The 17,722-nt window shown below is 35.6% G+C and overlaps 1 protein-coding gene across 6 annotated transcripts in view; it reads right to left on the reverse strand.

The window, feature by feature from the left end:
- Positions 1–17,722, reverse strand: part of RAPGEF6 (Rap guanine nucleotide exchange factor 6) — a 236,183-nt gene that overhangs the window by 121,034 nt on the left and 97,427 nt on the right. For all 6 annotated transcript variants that reach the window (XM_012446998.3, XM_012447211.2, XM_012446922.3 and 3 more), the window contains one exon: positions 5,945–6,088. In XM_012446998.3, coding sequence (XP_012302421.1) covers positions 5,945–6,088 — 144 coding nt within the window. The remainder of the gene's footprint in view (positions 1–5,944; positions 6,089–17,722) is intronic.

Consider the following 17,722-nt stretch of genomic DNA (forward strand, 5'->3'; position numbering starts at 1 on the left):
TGTTTATTGGTCTTGGTTTAATTTTACCATTTAACTCTACATATGTACCAATATTAAAAATTCAATTCACTACATTTGAAAATGTTTACTGTTATATGCTATTTAAAATGAAACATTTTATCAAAAATACAGGCATTTAAAGCATTCTTAAATAAGCTGTTAATTCCATTTTTTATCTTTAGAACATTGCAGAATAATATGGGCACCTTTCATGCAAGTACATGTACTATCCTATGGGACCAATGAAGAGAAGTGCACTCTATATACAGGAAACATGAGGAAAGCCTTCTCTAAAGAGGTCATGGATGAATGGACTCTTGGGGGCTGAACATGACTTTGTCAGAACATGATAGAAGTCCATTCTGGATAAAAGGAGCAAGTGGCAAGATTCAAACTGACTCATCAAAGTATAGAATTAAGTAAAGAAACCAGTAAGAGCCTTCCAGAGAAAGAGAACAGGACCAAAGGTAGGGAACTCCAAACATAATGGGACCAGAAAGCTGAAAAGGTAAACTGGGGCTAAAGAAGAAAAGGATTTATATACCATATAATCTCAAGATTTTTAATTTTTGTATCTTCTTTTTTTTTTTTTTTATAGGGATGGGGTCTTGCTTTGCTGCACAGCTTGGTTTCAAACTCCTGGCTTCAGGTGATTCTTTCACCTCGGCCTCTCAGAGTGCTAAGAATTACGCATGAGCCACTGAATTTGGCCTCAAAACCTTTAAAAATCACACATAGCATTGGGGGAAAAAATGAGTTACATTTTTAACATATATAATGTATTTAAAAATTAATACATGTGTTACTAGCAAAATACTTTGTATTCATTATGAAATAAATACAAAATCCCAAGAAACTTAAAAGGATAAGATAATAGTATTTCTTCCCATGTCCTGGAGATTGTTTTGGGCTAAACAAATGGCTTTGCTAACTACTACCAGACAGGCCTAAAAGTGATTAATTCCAAAATCAGATTCATCATTTCTTGGCAGATATTCTCCATTTCATTTGACTGGCTTCTCGATACTCATTCTATACAATAAAGCAACTCATCAATGAATTTCATACACATTTTGTAATTACTTTTAAGATTGGACAAAGAAATTACCTTGTTCAAAGTGAGTGATTCTGAGGGTAAATTTTAGTTGTCTGTTGTTTGTTCTAACTTCAAGCTAACTTGATTTAACTTTTCTTACCCTATTCTCCCTTTGTTTAGCTTACTTGTTTACTTTTATTTTAATATATTTACACATTTTGGTAAGCACTTTTTATGTCCAGGTATGGAATAAATAAGAGTGTTTTGTAAGCAATAGAAACAAAGATTTTTTTAACAGTTACAGTAACAACAGCAATAGGATGCTACTATCATTACTGAATATTTTTCAGAGCACCAGACACTAGGCAGAGACCTTTTTATATATTCTCTCACTTAATCCTTTTTTAAAACTATACATTATCTATCAACACAGACATACAAAGGTCATACAACTTGCCCCATGTTACACAGGAGGCTAAGCAAGCTGACGGAACAGGCACTTTCATTCTCTTTGGCAGGCAATATACTCTAAGGTTACAATGATAATGGTTGACATTTTCTAGGAACATCCATTCTAATGAGAGAGTTATTTAAACAAACAATGACACTGCAATATAGTATAATTATAATTATACTCATCATAATGAGTGCTTACAGGCACATAAACAAGATATTACGGAAGTGCAGATATGTACCTAACCCTTCCCAGGAAAAAAATCAGAGTCCTACATGACATGACGTGAAATTAAGTCCTGAGGCTTTTGCTAACAGGACAAAGAATAAAAGTACATTTTAAGTAAAAAGAACAGTATATACAAGAGATGTACATAAACACATGGTTTCTTCAAGGGTCAGTTAATTTGTTCCATATGGCCAAAAAGTAGGACATACATAGAAAACAGGTAATATATAAAGAGTTGGAAAAGTGAACAAAGTCCACATCTGTGTCGTCCAACTAGGGATATGTGGTTATTTACCTGTAAATTCTGCTCAATAGTTCAATACTATGGCTAGCTAGCTGCTATCAATTTCGATGGCACAAATATAAAACATTTCCATCATAACAGAAAATTATATTAAACAGGACTGATCTAGACTATGAAGGTCCTTATATGGTAAATCACTGGAATTTTTCTGATAACTGGTGATAGGCCATGAACAGATTTAAGAGTTTAAAACAAGTGACACTGTTAGAGCTTCACTTAGAACTGACAGAAGCAAAATAAATGGACTAGTTGGTGGCAAGGGGATAGGAGAGGATGTAGAAAACAGGGCTAGTGATAGGGAAACAAGTCCAGAGAGAAGACAAAAAAAATTTAAATCAAACAAACGAACTGATTAAGTAGATACCTTCTGATAAAGAAATTAAACAATACTTTCCAGGTTTTATAATTTTTCAAAATCTTCTAAAGTAAAAAAATACTGCTTTTACAGTGAAAGGTGGCTGGAGGAATTTGGGAGATGCTATTACAATGGTCCTATAAAGAAAAAGGTGAACACTAAAAAAATTACATGGGCAAATTGAGTGAGAAGCACAAATCCTGAAACATGTGAAAGGAAGAATCTATAATTATTATTGACTGATCAGACTGGGAATACACACACACGTTCTAAAAATTTCAACAACCACCCCCTAAGACAGGCAAACCTGGTATTACAATATCCTTATTTTTAGAGGTGAAGCACCAAAGATTTAGATGAACTGTCCTCATCATTCAGTTAGTGAAGTAAGAATTAAAGATAGATGGCTCATCTAAATACTGGACTCTTTCTATTTGGCTTGATTACTGATCCTGTTCACTAAATATTGCTCTCGATCACCCTTCTGCTATCTAAATAGCAAAGTTATATGCCTCAAAGATCAAAGCTCTGAAATTTCTGAGAATATCTGAAGACACTTAAATTTGTTGCAAACTCTAAAAATATTTGAATATTTTACAGAAGAATATGAATATACAACTGACTAATAAGTACATGAAAAGAAGCTCAACATTGTAAGTCATCAGGGATATGTAAATAAAAATCAAAATGAGATGCCACTATATAACTATTAGAATTTTTAAAAATAATAATAAAATGTAACAATACAATGTGTTGGTGAGCATGTGGAAACTTATTCTCAAAGAACACAAATTATGTAGAATGCAACAGCCACACTAAATAACAATTTTGGTAGTTTCTTATAAAGTTAAGCATACATTTACCATATGACCAGTCACCCACTCCTGGGTATTAACCAAGGAAAATGGAAGTATATGTATCAACAAAGATTTGTACATAAATGTTCATAGTAGCTTTATTAGCAATTCCCCAAAACTGGAACAATCCAAATATTCAAAAGCAGGCAAACAGAGAAACAAATTGTGGTACATTCATACAATGAAATACTACTCACCAATATAAGAGGGGAAAAATACTTTTGATAGACACAACAGGGAAAGGTCTCAAAATCATTATAATGAGTGAAAGAAGCCCAATCCCTCCAAAAAAAAAACCACGCTATACGATGTTATTTACATAAAATTCTAGAAAACAAAACTAATCCACAGTGACAAAAAGCAGATAAATGGTTGCTTGAGGAAGGGGATTTAGAAAGGATGAATTACAAAGGGAGATGACAAAACGTCAGGGTGATGAACGGAATCATAATCTTGACTATGGTGATGGTTTCAAAGTTTTATTATACATATGTCAAAATTGATTAAACTGTGCACTTTTCATTTTTTTTTTTTTTGAAACAGAGTCTTGCTCTGTCACCCAGGCTGAAATACAATGGTGTGATCTTGGCTTAATGCAACCTCCACCGACTGGGTTCAAGTGATTCTCCTGTCTCAGACTCCTGAGTGGCTAGGATTACAGGCATGTGCCACCACATCTGGCTAATTTTTGTATTTTGAGTAAAGACAGGGTTTCACCAAATTGGCCAGGCTGGTCTCGAACTCCTGACCTCAAGTGATCTGTTCCCCTTGGCACCCTAAAGTGCTGGGATTATAGGCATGAGCCACCACACCTGGCACAAACTGAGCACTTTAAATATGAGTAGTGCATTATACTTATCGCAATAAAGTTACAAAAAATTGTATCTCAAAAAAAATGTTGCAAACTTACAGCAATACTCAAAGGAATTTTAGAAATGTTATTACTATTACAGAAATGCTCATTCTACATTAAAAAAAAGTCACACTGGCCGGGTGTGGTGGCTCACGCCTATAATCCCAGCACTTTGGGAGGCCAAGTCAGGCGGATCACAAGGTCAAGAGATCGAGACCATCCTGGCCTACATAGTGAAATCCCGTTTCTACTAAAAATACAAAAATTAGCAGGGTGTGGTGGTGTGTGCCTGCAATCCCAGCTACTTGGGAGGCTGAGGCAGGAGAATCGCTTTAATCCAGGAGACGGAGGCTCCAGTGAGTCGAGATAGCGCCACTGCATTCCAGCCTGGCGACGCAGTGAGATTCCATCTCAAAAAAAAAAAACAAAGAAGAAGAACTGGAAAAAATGTAAATAATCAAATATCAGGAAGTGAATAAATTACAGAATATTATTATAATGGAGTACTGTGTAGTCATTAGGAATAATGGAAAAAAACATTTCATAGCATTCAAAGATGTTCAGTTTATATATTTGTTTTTTAAAGTTAGAAAAATTTATATATTTAAGTTTTTAAAAGTTAGCCAAAAACCTTACATATTTATCTATATGTTGAAAATCTTTATCCAAGAATATGCAAAATGTCATCAAATAGTTATATAACTGTGTGATGGGAACAATCTGTTTCTAATTTTTCAAAAATAAGACATATATTACTTGCATAAGGCAAAATAGGTCATCTTAATTAGTGATGTGGAAATTTACTGTACAAAAAGAGAAATAAATTGTTAAATAATAACAGGAAATAAACCTTGTGTGGTTCTAGATATGATAAATTTTAGAACTATTTCACATTACTGTACTGAATCAATGCAATTAGGCAAATGTGACAAATACTAGAGCTGCCTTAAATCTATCACTTATTTCAGTACAAACAACTCTCTAAATAATCTTTTTTATTCCTAACACCTGACACGGAATGAGTAAATATCTGTTTATGACAATCGAAAGAACTAAACACATCCTTTGGAATTTCACTGTAATCAACCATCCTTTTTATTATTACTTTTAACACATGCAAACAAGAGGAAATGCTCTGTACTAATTGTTTAAATATTCTGGAAATTGTGACTCCTTTGGAAATGGGTAACTATGAAACCTCTCCCATAAAAATACACCTGATTTTTTAAGATTATCCTTATTTCTTGATTTAACTACTTTTCAGTCTAAAAAGAAGCTATTCACAAGTACAAAATTAAAGACTTCTGAAGACAGAGCTTACATTTCTTTCCCTTTTTTTTTTTGAGACAGAGTTTTGCTCTTGTTGCCCAGGCTGGAGTGCAGTGGCGTAATCTTGGCTCACTACAACCTCTGCCTTCCAAGTTCAAGCAATTCTCCTGTCTCAGCCTCCCAAGTAGCTGGGACTATAGGTGTGCATCACCACACTTGGCTAATTTTTGTATTTTTAGTAGAGGCAGGGTTTCATCATATTGGCCAGGCTGGTCTCCAATCCTGACCTTGTGATCCACCTACCTGGGCCTCCCAAAGTTCTGGGATTACAGGTGTGAGCCACCTCACCCAGCCTAACAACTTTTTTTATTATTTAAACAGCAATAAAAAAGCAAAAACAGAACTCCCACTGGTAAGAATATTCCTAACCAATTCAACCAAACAGAAGCACTTAAAAAGATTATATATTTACCTGCCCCAAACTTTTACACACAGAGCCCAACGTGCTGATATTACCATATGCATAATTTAAAGATACTATATACGAAAATTAAGGACGATTCATGAAGTGTTCCTAAACATACTCACAGAAAGATAGCTGTTAACCTCCACATCATCAGTAATGGTTTGGCGCTCTCCTTTATAGTTAATTTTCCGAAATCTTCTTCGAGATTGTCTAGCAGGTATTTCTCTTTGTAAAATACTATCTTCATTATCTTTGGCATTCTCTACCTGAAACACATGTTCATATTCCCGATTAAATATCAAAATTTTATGTATTATTGACAGTCTGTGGAGTCTTAACAGGCTCATAAGGAAGCTTCATTTACTTCTTACAAGAAACTGCCTCAAGAAAACAGTCTGAGATTAAAGGTGATGTTATCATAAAGATCTGGAGACCACAGTTTCCTTCCAGGAAACAGTCTCTCTCGTGCACATAAACATACATCCTCTAGGTAAAGTCACTTACCAGAAATGAAGGCTGTTAACTACACCTACGCATTCAATAATTACAACTTCAGAGTTCCTCTTACTATAAACTGCCTGATTATGTACATACTGTACTTAGCAAACAATCATGGTTATGGTTTCAGCTAATTGTTAAAAAATAAAACGAAAACGTTATGCAATATTCTTTAATTTTTATCTTAATGCATGACAATAGCCACAAGTAAGGCTGGCATCTTTTAAGTAGGAAAATAAAATGTAAAGTTAACATTTGTTAGGAGTTTAAAATGGGCCCGCATGCATATATATTAAGCACTTAGTTCACACAACAGCCCTGTAAGCAAGTATTACTATCTCTACTTTCTTCCGGCAAAGGAAAATCTGAAGATGTTAGTGACATTCCAGTTTCACAACAGTGGTACTTATTAAAGGTGAGTTGGCAACCTGGGCAACATAGCAAGACCCTATTCCTACAGGGGGAAAAAAATTAGCCAGGCATGGTGGTGTCCACCTGTAGTACCAGCTACTTAGGAGGCTGAGGTGGGAAGATGGATTGAACCCAGGAATTCAAAGCTGCTGTGAGCTATGACTGCACAACTGCACTCCAGCCTGGACGACAGGACAAAAGTCCTGTCTCAAAAAAATAAAAAATTTTTTTAAAGGTGAGTAGGAACATAGACCTCTCTCTCTCAACAGCTTACGCCACTGACACAAGACTGCACTGCCTGTCCAATCACAGACTATGCCATAATTTTTTAAATGACTATTTTTATAAAGGCGTATTGACATGCTCTAAAATCTACCTTTATAACTAAGCTCACATCTAATAAATAACAAATGGTGGTTTCAGTTTTCCCCTATAACTACTCTCTCTGCTAATGCCAGAGCTCTTGATATTACCAAAAATTTCCTAGGCACCCACCCAAGCACAGTGGTGGCCCCTTATCTGAGGGGGATACATTCCAAGATCCCCACTAAATGCCTGAAACTGCAGATGGTACCAAATCCTATATATGCCACATATTTTTCAGTATTTACATATCTATGATAAAGTTTAATTTATAAATTAGGCACAGTAAGAGATTAATAATACAATAATAATAACAATATACTGTAATAAAAGTTATGTGGAGGATGCAGTGGCAAGTGCCTGCAGTCCCTGCTACCAGGGAAGCTGAGGCAAGAGGATCACTTGAGCCTAGGAGTTAATATCTATCCTGGGCAACACAGAGATCCTGTCTCTTGAAAAAAAAAAAAAGTTATATGAATATGGTCTCTCTTTTAGGAGTACAAGCGCAGGTTTATTATATAGGTAAACTTGTGTCATGGGGTTTGTTATACAGATACTTCAGCACTCAGGTATTAAGCCTAGTACCTATTAGTTGTTTTTCCTGATCCTTTCCCTCCTCTTACCTCCACCCTCCCAAAGGCCCCTGTGTGTGTTGTTCCCCTCTATGTGTCCATGTGTTCTCATCATTTAGCTCCTCTCTCTTTCAAAAGTACCACAGTACTGAAAACATAGAAAGTGAAACTGTGGATATGGGGGTGTGAGACACTACTGTATCTTATCAACATTCTCAGTACCCCTGCTTGTCTTCCAAATCTTAGGTTCGGTTCTCTCTCAGATTGCCAATTCTTTATAAATCCCTCTCATAATGCTCTTTCATTCCCATTACCACCACTCCTTTATTCAAGTCTTAATAACCTCAGTCCCAGACTACAGCAATAGGTGATCCTGCTGCTTTAGGCATGTTCCTCTCCAATTCTTTCATGAACGGTCAGACCAATCACCCAGATAATCACCATTACTAAGGTTTGCTGTTCAAATTGCCACAACGGACCTCTAATGTTTACATCAAATAAATTTTAAACTCTTACATTTGATATTCAAAGGCATTATAAACTCCATACCCAAAATACTTTTATCACCTTATATGTACAATCCTGGAAAAGCTGCTCCCTTATTTGCTTTTCAACAAAAATTTTCATGAGATATGCAAAATTTCCTAATGATTTCTCAGAAAGAGCTGATGTCTAATGTGTTCTGTTCAGTGTGAGTTGAAGAATAAGTAGCAGCCAACTCAGTGTGACTATTCACGTGCCCCTATAAATAACTTATACTCTGCCAAGTAACTTAATTCTTCAATTTGTGTTATCATACCCATTCTGTCTTCATATGCTATCATTAAGACACTACCTATCACAACTGCTATCTCTTCCATAATCACAAGAGATATTCCTCTTCTCAGACCTCGACTGGCTTATTGTGTATACACACCTAGACTTCTCATAAATGGGACATGTTCTCTACTGCCTTCACACCTTTACATATGCAGCTGTCACTTTTGCCTAAAAGCCCATTCCCTCTTTGCCAACATATTGGCCTCCTACCTACATCTTAGGACCTAGTTCAACCAATCTCTCCTCCACTCCAGAAAGGTATTATTACTCTTTATATAGCAGTAAGCATATCAACATCACTAATAAGATGACAAGCTCTCTAAGGCAGGAACTGTATTATGTAATATATTCATCTTTGTTCACCTGATATTCAAGATATCTGCCAAAATGGGTGTTTAATTAAATTTTCCCTTTTGCCTCAAATACATTAGGCCCTTGGAATTATGTATAAAGTCCTCAAAAGGTATGCACAAGGCCGTATACCAGAAACTAACTTACCTCATTTAAGGCTCACAATAACTCTATTACATAGCTACTTTTCCTATTGTAACAGATGGTACAGATTCTCATAAAAGTTAATTCACAGGCCGGGTATGGTGGCTCATGCCTGTAAACCCAGTACTTTGGGAGGTCAAGGCAGGTGTATTAAAAGGTCAGGAGTTCAAGACCAGCCTGGTCAAGATGGTGAAACCCTGTCTCTACTAAAAACTACAAAAATTAGCCAGGTGTGGTGGCAGGTGCCTATAATCCCAGTTACTCCAGACGCTGAGGCAGGAAAATTGCTTGAACCTGGGCAGCAGAGGTTGCAGTGAACCAAGATCGCGTTACTGCACTCCAGCCAGGGAAACACAGTGAGACTCCATTTCAAAAAAAAAAAGAAAGAAAGAAAAGAAAAAAGTTAATTCACACAAGTAGGTGAATTAGGACTCAAAACCCAAGTGTGACTAAAAAGTACAACTTCATATTGCCCTATCCCAAAAGATAAAACAGATTATCTACTTTAGGCAAAAGTCCAATATTATAAGATTCTTAGATCTTTTAATACCTACCACTTACTGAGCAATGCAGAGATTTAAACTACAAATGCTTTACAGAGTAAAAATGGAAAGAAAGGGCTTTCTACATTTCAAAATCTTGGGAAAAGTATCAACTTCAAAGAAAAACCTAATCATGACTTTTATTTCAGGAATAAAAAGAATTAAATGCCCTTAACAAGGTTCCCACTGAAAATAACAGAATTGTGGTATTTAAAACATTAAAGCCTGCATTAAAAACAATGTAAGATTTTAAAAAAATAAAACCACAAAGAGAACGAAATGGCACAAAAGGTACAGAATCCAAAGGCCAAGAATGATGTAAAACCAAGAATACTTGAACTTGGGAAACTAATAAAGTCCCTGATCTACCAGACAGTTTCTGTTAAACTCTAAAGAAAAGACTTTTCACTCAGATGTTTCTAGGGAGTGAGAGAGACAAGAGATGAAACGAGAGACTCTACCAAAGTTGAGGAAGCTAAGAGAAACCTACTCATAAAGCTCATGCCAAACAGCTACACCCTTGTTACAAGGGTAAGCAAGGCATAAGCAGAAGGGGACAGGAAGAAAACTTGCTTGGCACTGGGAGAAGGGGAGGAGGGGAAGCAACCAAACAAAAATTCCCTTCCCTTGAGAATTCAAAACCACAAGCCATCCCTCATGCAGATCTATAGTTTGAATTCATAATACCTCAAGCATGCAAGTAAACTGAAAGACATTCAGCACTATGAATATGCAATAGCAGAAACAACAAATACAAATGCAACTTTTTTTTTTTTGAGAAGGAGTTTCACTCCTGTCACCCAGGCTGGAGTGCAATAGTGCAATCTTGGCTCACTATACTTCTGCCTCCTGGGTTCAAGCTATTCTCCTGCCTCAGCCTCCAAAGTAGTTGGGATTACAGGTATGCACCATCACACCCAGCTAATTTTTGTATTTTTAGTAGAGATGAGGTTTCATCATATTGGCCAGGCTGATCTCAAACTCCTGACCTCAGGTAATTCACCCACCTTGACCTCCCAAAGTGCTGGGATTACAGGCGTGCATGAGCCACCACACCCGGCCAACAAAAATGCAACTTTAACACAAACCTCAAAGTACTGTCGTACCTACAGTTCCAAGACTTATGAACTCATAGACAAACACACCAAAAAAAAACCCCAACTACATCAAAATCATGTGAGGATGTAAGACATAATTAAAAATAATGAGCCCGCCCAAAAAGCAGAATTACACTTGAAAACATTCCAATAAACCAAAAATATTAGAGAATAGAAAGACATAATTTAAAAACTTTCCAACAAAAGAAAACTTGAAAATGAGCCAGAGATGATAAACAGCAGCCCAGCAGGAGAGGCCTGACCAGGACAAGAAAGCCCTAAGTGCCCTCCTCCCCACTGCCAGGCTAGCAAGCAATAAGGAACAACCAATAGCAATCTACATTTGGAGGAGAGATGAGAAAATGAAGAGATCTTGCTGAAGCACAAGAGCACAGAGAAGTCCTAAAACTGAGTGGAGCAGGAACACTGAGAAAAATCTTCCAGCAAACTCAAGGACAATGTAACACTAAACAAATTTGAAACTACTGGTGCACTGAAAGTAACCATAACAGCAAGAGAATCCAAACCAAGCTCAACTCCAGTAGAAGCATGTTCATCTTTAGGCCTAAAAGGTACAGCCCTATACCCAATGCCTAGCATTACATCCAAAATTATAACTCACATAAAAAAGGAAAGGTAAAACAAAACAAAACAAAACACTGCCAAGAGACAAAGCAATCAGCAGAGCAGTCTACAGAAATTAGAGTGGATCCAGATGCTAGAACTACTAGACAGAGAATTTCAATCAACTATTAATATGTTATATGTTCACTGGAAAAGGTATAGACAACACACATCGATGGAGAATTTTAGCAGACAAAAGAAAAATATAAAAGTAAAATGAAAATGTTAGAAACAAGAGACATAGTAATAGAGATGAAGAATGTCTTTGACAAGCTCATCAGGAGACTCAACACAACTGAGTTAAGATAAAACAAAATTAAACATAGGACAATAAAATTACCAAAGATAAAGAGGAAAAGGGTTAAAAGAAAAAAAGAAAAATGAAGGAAGTGAATGCCATGTTAAGATGCAACTAAAAAGAGAGTTTGTAAACTGGGAAGATGAATTCACAAGATTTATTCAACAAACAGCACAAATTCATCATCGAGAGGTGAAAAATTAGAAAACTTAGAATAGAGGACAGATTGAAAAAAAAGTTCAAAAAGGTGATATAGAACAAGACAATATTCAAGGAAAAACAAAAGAATTTTTGATACCTAAAGCAGTCCAACAAATCCAAAGCAGGATAATTGGAAACTACAACACCAAATTACAGAAAAAATGTAAATAGAAGACTTTTAATGAAGCCAGAGAGAAAAAAAGAGATCACGAAGGCAATTAATGTCTGACTCCTCAAAAAACAACGAATGTTAAAAAAAAAAAAAAGTATTGATTGTTAATAAAAAAATAGTTCTCCTGAAATTGTGTTAATGGCAAAACAATCCTCTAAGAATGAGGAAAAATAAAGTTATTTTCAGACAAAAAAGAAATAAAAACACCTGAGATACTTAACACCAGAAGATCTTCAGAAAAGAATTTTTAACGGAAGTACTTTAAACATAACACAAGTGTTCCCATTAGGATGGTCTCATATACAAGAATGAATTAAAAGCAAAAAATATTAAATACATGGTTAAATAGGAACAAATAATGACTGCATAAAACAGTTTAAGGCAAAATTTATGGAATACATAAAGTTAAAATACTGAACAACAATAGGAATTACATTTGGATACTAGCATTAAACTCATTAAGTTTAGCTACTTATTGGCTTCAGGTGTTTTTAAGTAGATTTTTTTTTTTCTTTTTTGAGACAGAATCTCACTCTGTTGGCCAGGCTGCAGTGTGGTGGCACGAACTCGGCTCACTGCAACCTCTGCCTCCCAGGTTCAAGTGATTCTCCTGCCTCAGCCTCTCGAGTAGCTGGGAGTACAGGCACATACAACATCTGGCTAATTTTTTTTTATTTTCAGTACAGATGGGTTTCCACCATGTTGGCCAGGCTTGTCTCAAACTCCTGATCTCAGGTGATCTGCACACCTCAGCTTCCCAAACTACTGGGATTGCAGATGTGAGCCACTGTGCCCAGCCTAAGTACGAATTTAAAAACCGTCAGAATCAGCACTAAAAGAAGAGCCCAAACACCATTTCTAAGAGAGTATGGTGGGGAGGAGAGGAAGGAAAAAAAAAAAACTTAAAGGAGGGCAAAAACAAAAAGAAGGGAAAAAGCTAGAACAAACACAAAGCACATAATGTGGTGAAAGTAAATTCAAACCTATCAGCAATCACAATGAATACAAATAGAAGAGACTTTCCAGGTAAAAATCTCACCTCAAATATAGAAAAAGAAGAAACAGACCCCAAGTATTAAGGTTCACAGAATCCTGATACTTTTCAGAGAAGCCCAATAATTTTAAATATTTCTCTGCTTACTGGAGAAGGAAATCCCAATCTGTTTCTTGATGTCCACGCCTGCTATAAATCATTAACTTAATGAAGGTTTGTTATCCTTTTAGTGGGAAAACAGTACCTATTCATTATCATCATAATCTGAGCTCTATAACCACTAGGAATGGTTTAACTACTTGGATGTCACTGCTTCTAAGCTTTTGGAATGGACAACCCTAGGAAACACATTTTTTTCTTAAGGTAGAATAATCTAGTAAATACTTTTAAGAGGAAAAAATAGTCATGTGTTGATGCTGACATTTCCTATTGACATTTTAGATTGGAATTTTTCTTTCTTTTTTTTTTTTTTTTTTAAAGGCTAGTCAAGTGAAGCAGTGGGATTGGAGAAGGAACAAAGAAATCTGTAACTGGTTGTGATCAATTAGTTGTAAACACCACTGCACTCGGACCAGCCTAGACTGGAGTTTTTCTTAACATCTTTAATTTTATACACTTCTTATGCTAAAATAAAAATCTTGATTACTAATGACATTTATTTATGCATTAATTATATTAACTATAATTATAAATTGTAATTATTCCAATTAAATGTATAATGGAACTTTTCATAATATACACATAAAAATTACCTATACATACATAATTGCTTTACATTAACAACATCAACATTACCATTAAATCCTAGTTATATTATCTTGGATACTAATATTTATAAATGTATATAGGTTTATGTGTATGTGTTATGTTAAATTAATTACAATTAGTTACATATAATGTGTATCTATATTACACACATACACAGCCATGTGTCACTTAATAATAAGGGTATGTTCCAAGAAATTAGCTGTTAGGCAATTCTGTCATTGTGTGAAGATCATAGAGTATACTTACATATTGACAGTATAGCCTACTACATATCTGGGCAATATAGTATGGCCTATTGCTCCTAGGCTACCAAACTGTAAAAGCATATTACTGAACACTGTAGGTAATTTTAACACAATGTAAAGTATTTTTGTATCAAAACACAGAAAAAGTTCAGTAAAACCACAGTATTATCATTTTATGGAACCACTGTCATATATGTGGTCTGTCACTACCAAAACATGACTATGCAGTGTATGACTGTACAAAAAACTATAAAAAGACCACTAGTAGGCTGGGCTCAATGGCTCACACCTGTAATCCAGCACTTTGGAAGGCTGAGGTGGGTGGATCATTTGACATCAGGAGTTTGAGGCTGGCCTGATGAACATGGTGAAACCCCATCTCTACAAAAAATACAAAAATTAGCTGGAGTGGTAGCGTGTGCATGTAATCTCAGCTACTTGGGAGGCTGAGGCAGGATAATCACTTGAACCTGGGAGGCAGAGGTTGCAGTGAGCCGAGTTCGTGCCACTGCACTCCAGCCTGGGCAACAGAGCAAGACTGTCTAAAAAGAGAAAGAAAAAAGACCACTAGTAACACCAACAATGAGACAACTGGCTCTTTTTGTGCTTGGGGACATATTACCTTAGGAATGTACAAGTAAAATACTGTCTCTTAAAATCACCAGAAATAATAATTCTTGGTGCAATTATACCAAAATTTTACATATATTAAAATCATTTATTTTTTAGGAGAAAGAGTAAATTTTTCTCCTTTTGAATTGTTTGCAGAAGATTAAAAGATTTACATGGCTCCCCTAAAATTGCTCTTCTTTCTCAGGTGTCTTCCAGTTCTTCTTGCTTTTTTATTCTTTTAAATGGCACAAAAGGCAAAACACAAAATAAACACTATACCTGATGGTATATTTCGCGTGATGTCATCAAATTCATAATGTAAACTAAGAAAAAGTAATATTCTTATGATGCTAACTCCATACCTAAGAACACTGTATCACCTTTTAGTTCAAGTTTAATTCTTTATTTCAGAGGGCATTTAAAAACATTGTTTCTGCACATTTGTTAAGCTTAATCTTAAGTGTTTTATTTGTTTTGTCAGTTTTATAGATGGAATCTATGTTGCCCAGGCTGGAGTGCAGTGTCTATTCACAGATGGGAATAGTTGAGACTACAGGCATGTGTCACAACACCCAGCTTAAGTATTTTTATAAATGTATTCTTCTTCCCTTACATGACATATATGTTACAGATCAATTTCTTTATCCTTATTTAAAAATATGTTAGAATTAGGATGGGGATTGCACTAAATTTTAGACAAAGTTTGAGATAATTTTTATTTTAAAAATATTGGCTGGGCACAGTGGTTCACACCTGTAATCTCAGCACTTTGGGAGGCCAAGGTGGGCGGATCATAAGGTCAGGAGTTCAAGACCAGCCTGGCCAACATGGTGATACCCCGTCTCTACTAAACTACAGAAAGTAATTTGCGCGTGGTGGTATGCACCTGTAGTCCCAGGTACTCAAGAGGCTGAGGCAGGGGAATCGCTGGAACCCAGGAGGCGGAGGTTGCAGTGAGCTGAGATCCTGCCACTGAACTCCCGCCTAGCGACAGAGCAAGACTCCATCTCAAATATAAATATATATGCCTCAACTGATTTAAAGAAGATCTAAAAACAACTTTTTATAGTTTTCTGCGTAAAGGTCTCCTACAACCTTTTTTACATTTAATCTGATGTATACAGATGGTTTTGATGGTTATAAACTTCCATTTTCTACTTGCTTGTAAGTAGAAATAAAACTGATATTTGTGTATGAACATGTATCCAATGACCTTGTTGAAATGACATGAATTTCAAAAGTTCACATGTAGGTAATTTGGGGTTTTCTACATACAAATCATTTTCTACATGACAAATCATGTCATCTGTAAATCACAGTTCTAAATTTTTTTTCAATCTCTTTTTTCCCTTGTCTAAATGCATCTCCTAGCCAATAGTTTTGTTATGGTGAGCTTTCTCCATATAGTCCCAAATGTTGGGAGAAAGTTTTCAATGTTTATTATAGGGTTTCTGCAGGTAACAACTAGGTTTTGAAAGTTTCATTCTCTTCCTGCTTGTTAAAAGCTTTTAAAATCATCAATAAGTTTTGATTAGAGCTTTTCCTGCATCTATAGAAATTATTACCTAATTTTTTTCTCTAATTATATCTATGTAGTGAACATATTTTCACACATTTTCAAATGCTAATCAATTTGCAAATCTGGAAATAAATTCAATTTAGTCATGTTGCTTTATTCTCTATATGTATCACTGGGATTCGACCACCTAAAATATTAAGATTTTTACATCTATTTTCATTTAAAAATACTAACCTATAATATTGTTTTTGTAAAATGTCCTGTTAGGCTTTGTTATAAAAGTCAAACTAGGCTCATAAAATAAGGGGAAGAATTTAAACTTTGTCTATTTCCTGTTAGATGCTAAGTATTATTTCTTCTGTAAATATTTGGCAAAATTTACCAGTGAAGCCACATGAGTCTGAATTTCTAAATGAAAAGGTCTGTAAATTACAGATTCACTTTCTTTTCTAGATACTGGCTTGTGTAGATCTTCTGTTTTTATATGTATGTGCTAGTTCGGTGATTTGTGTTTTTTTAAGGAATCTGACTACCTAAAACTTCAAACTTACTTGCTTTAAGCTTTCCATAATATCATCTCCCTTATTAGAATTTTTAAAATGTTTGCTGGATCATAGTAGTGTATCCTTTCTCATTCCTGATACTGACTGTATGACATGTTTTGTTTTCTGATCATCTTTGACAGGGGTTAATAAATTTTTCTACTCTTTTCTGAGAATCAACTTTGTCCTTTGTCAATCCTCATTATTCTAAGTTTGCTTTTATGTCTATGATATTTATTTATTTTATTTACTTATTTTGAGAAGGAGTCTCACTCTGTCACCCAGGCTGGAGTGCAGTGGCATAATCATGGCTCACTGCAACCTCCACATCCTGGGTTCAAGCAATTCTCCTGCCTCAACCTCCTGAGTAGCTAGGATTACAGGCACACACCACCACACTCGGCTAATTTTTGTATTTTAAGTAGAGATGGGGTTTCACCATGCTAGTCAGGCTGGTCTCGAACTCCTGACCTTGTGATCCACCTGCCTCGGCCTCCCAAAGTGCTGGGATTACAGATGTGAGCCACCGTGCCTGGCCCAGTATTTATTTTTATATTGATCTTTATTACTTCTTGGTTTGTGATTTCTACTCATAAGCTGCTCTTTAATTTCCTGATATGGATACTTAACTCACTGTCAGCCTTTCCTCTTATAGCATTAGGGCTTTAATTTCTTAACAAGAAAGGCTTAAGATGAATTCCACACATTTTAATATGTCACATTTATTCATTCAAAATATTTTCTAATTTTCTAAGTAATTCTTCTTTTACAAGCGATTTAGAGCATACGTCTGAATTTCTGAAGTTGTATTTTGTTTTAGCTGTGTTTTTATAATTGGTTTTTAAATTAATTTCATGGTGGTCAGAAACTATAAAATTTTAAATCCTGAAAATTTGAGACTTGCTTTATGTCCCAGCATATGGTCAAATTTAAAAACCATTCCGGCTGCAGTGGCTCACTCCTGTAATCCCTGACCTCAGACTGAGATGGGCAGATCACGAGGTCAAGAGATCTAGACCATCATGGCCAACATAGTGAAACCCCGTCTCTACTGAAAATACAAAACTTAGCTGGGCATGGTGGTGCACACCTGTAGTCTCAGCTACTTGGGAGGCTGAGGTAGGAGAA

The sequence above is a fragment of the Aotus nancymaae genome, unplaced genomic scaffold (genome assembly GCF_030222135.1).
Source record: "Aotus nancymaae isolate 86718 unplaced genomic scaffold, 86718_ANA_hifiasm-v0.15.2.pri h1tg000064l_1, whole genome shotgun sequence".
Taxonomy (NCBI): domain Eukaryota; kingdom Metazoa; phylum Chordata; class Mammalia; order Primates; family Aotidae; genus Aotus; species Aotus nancymaae.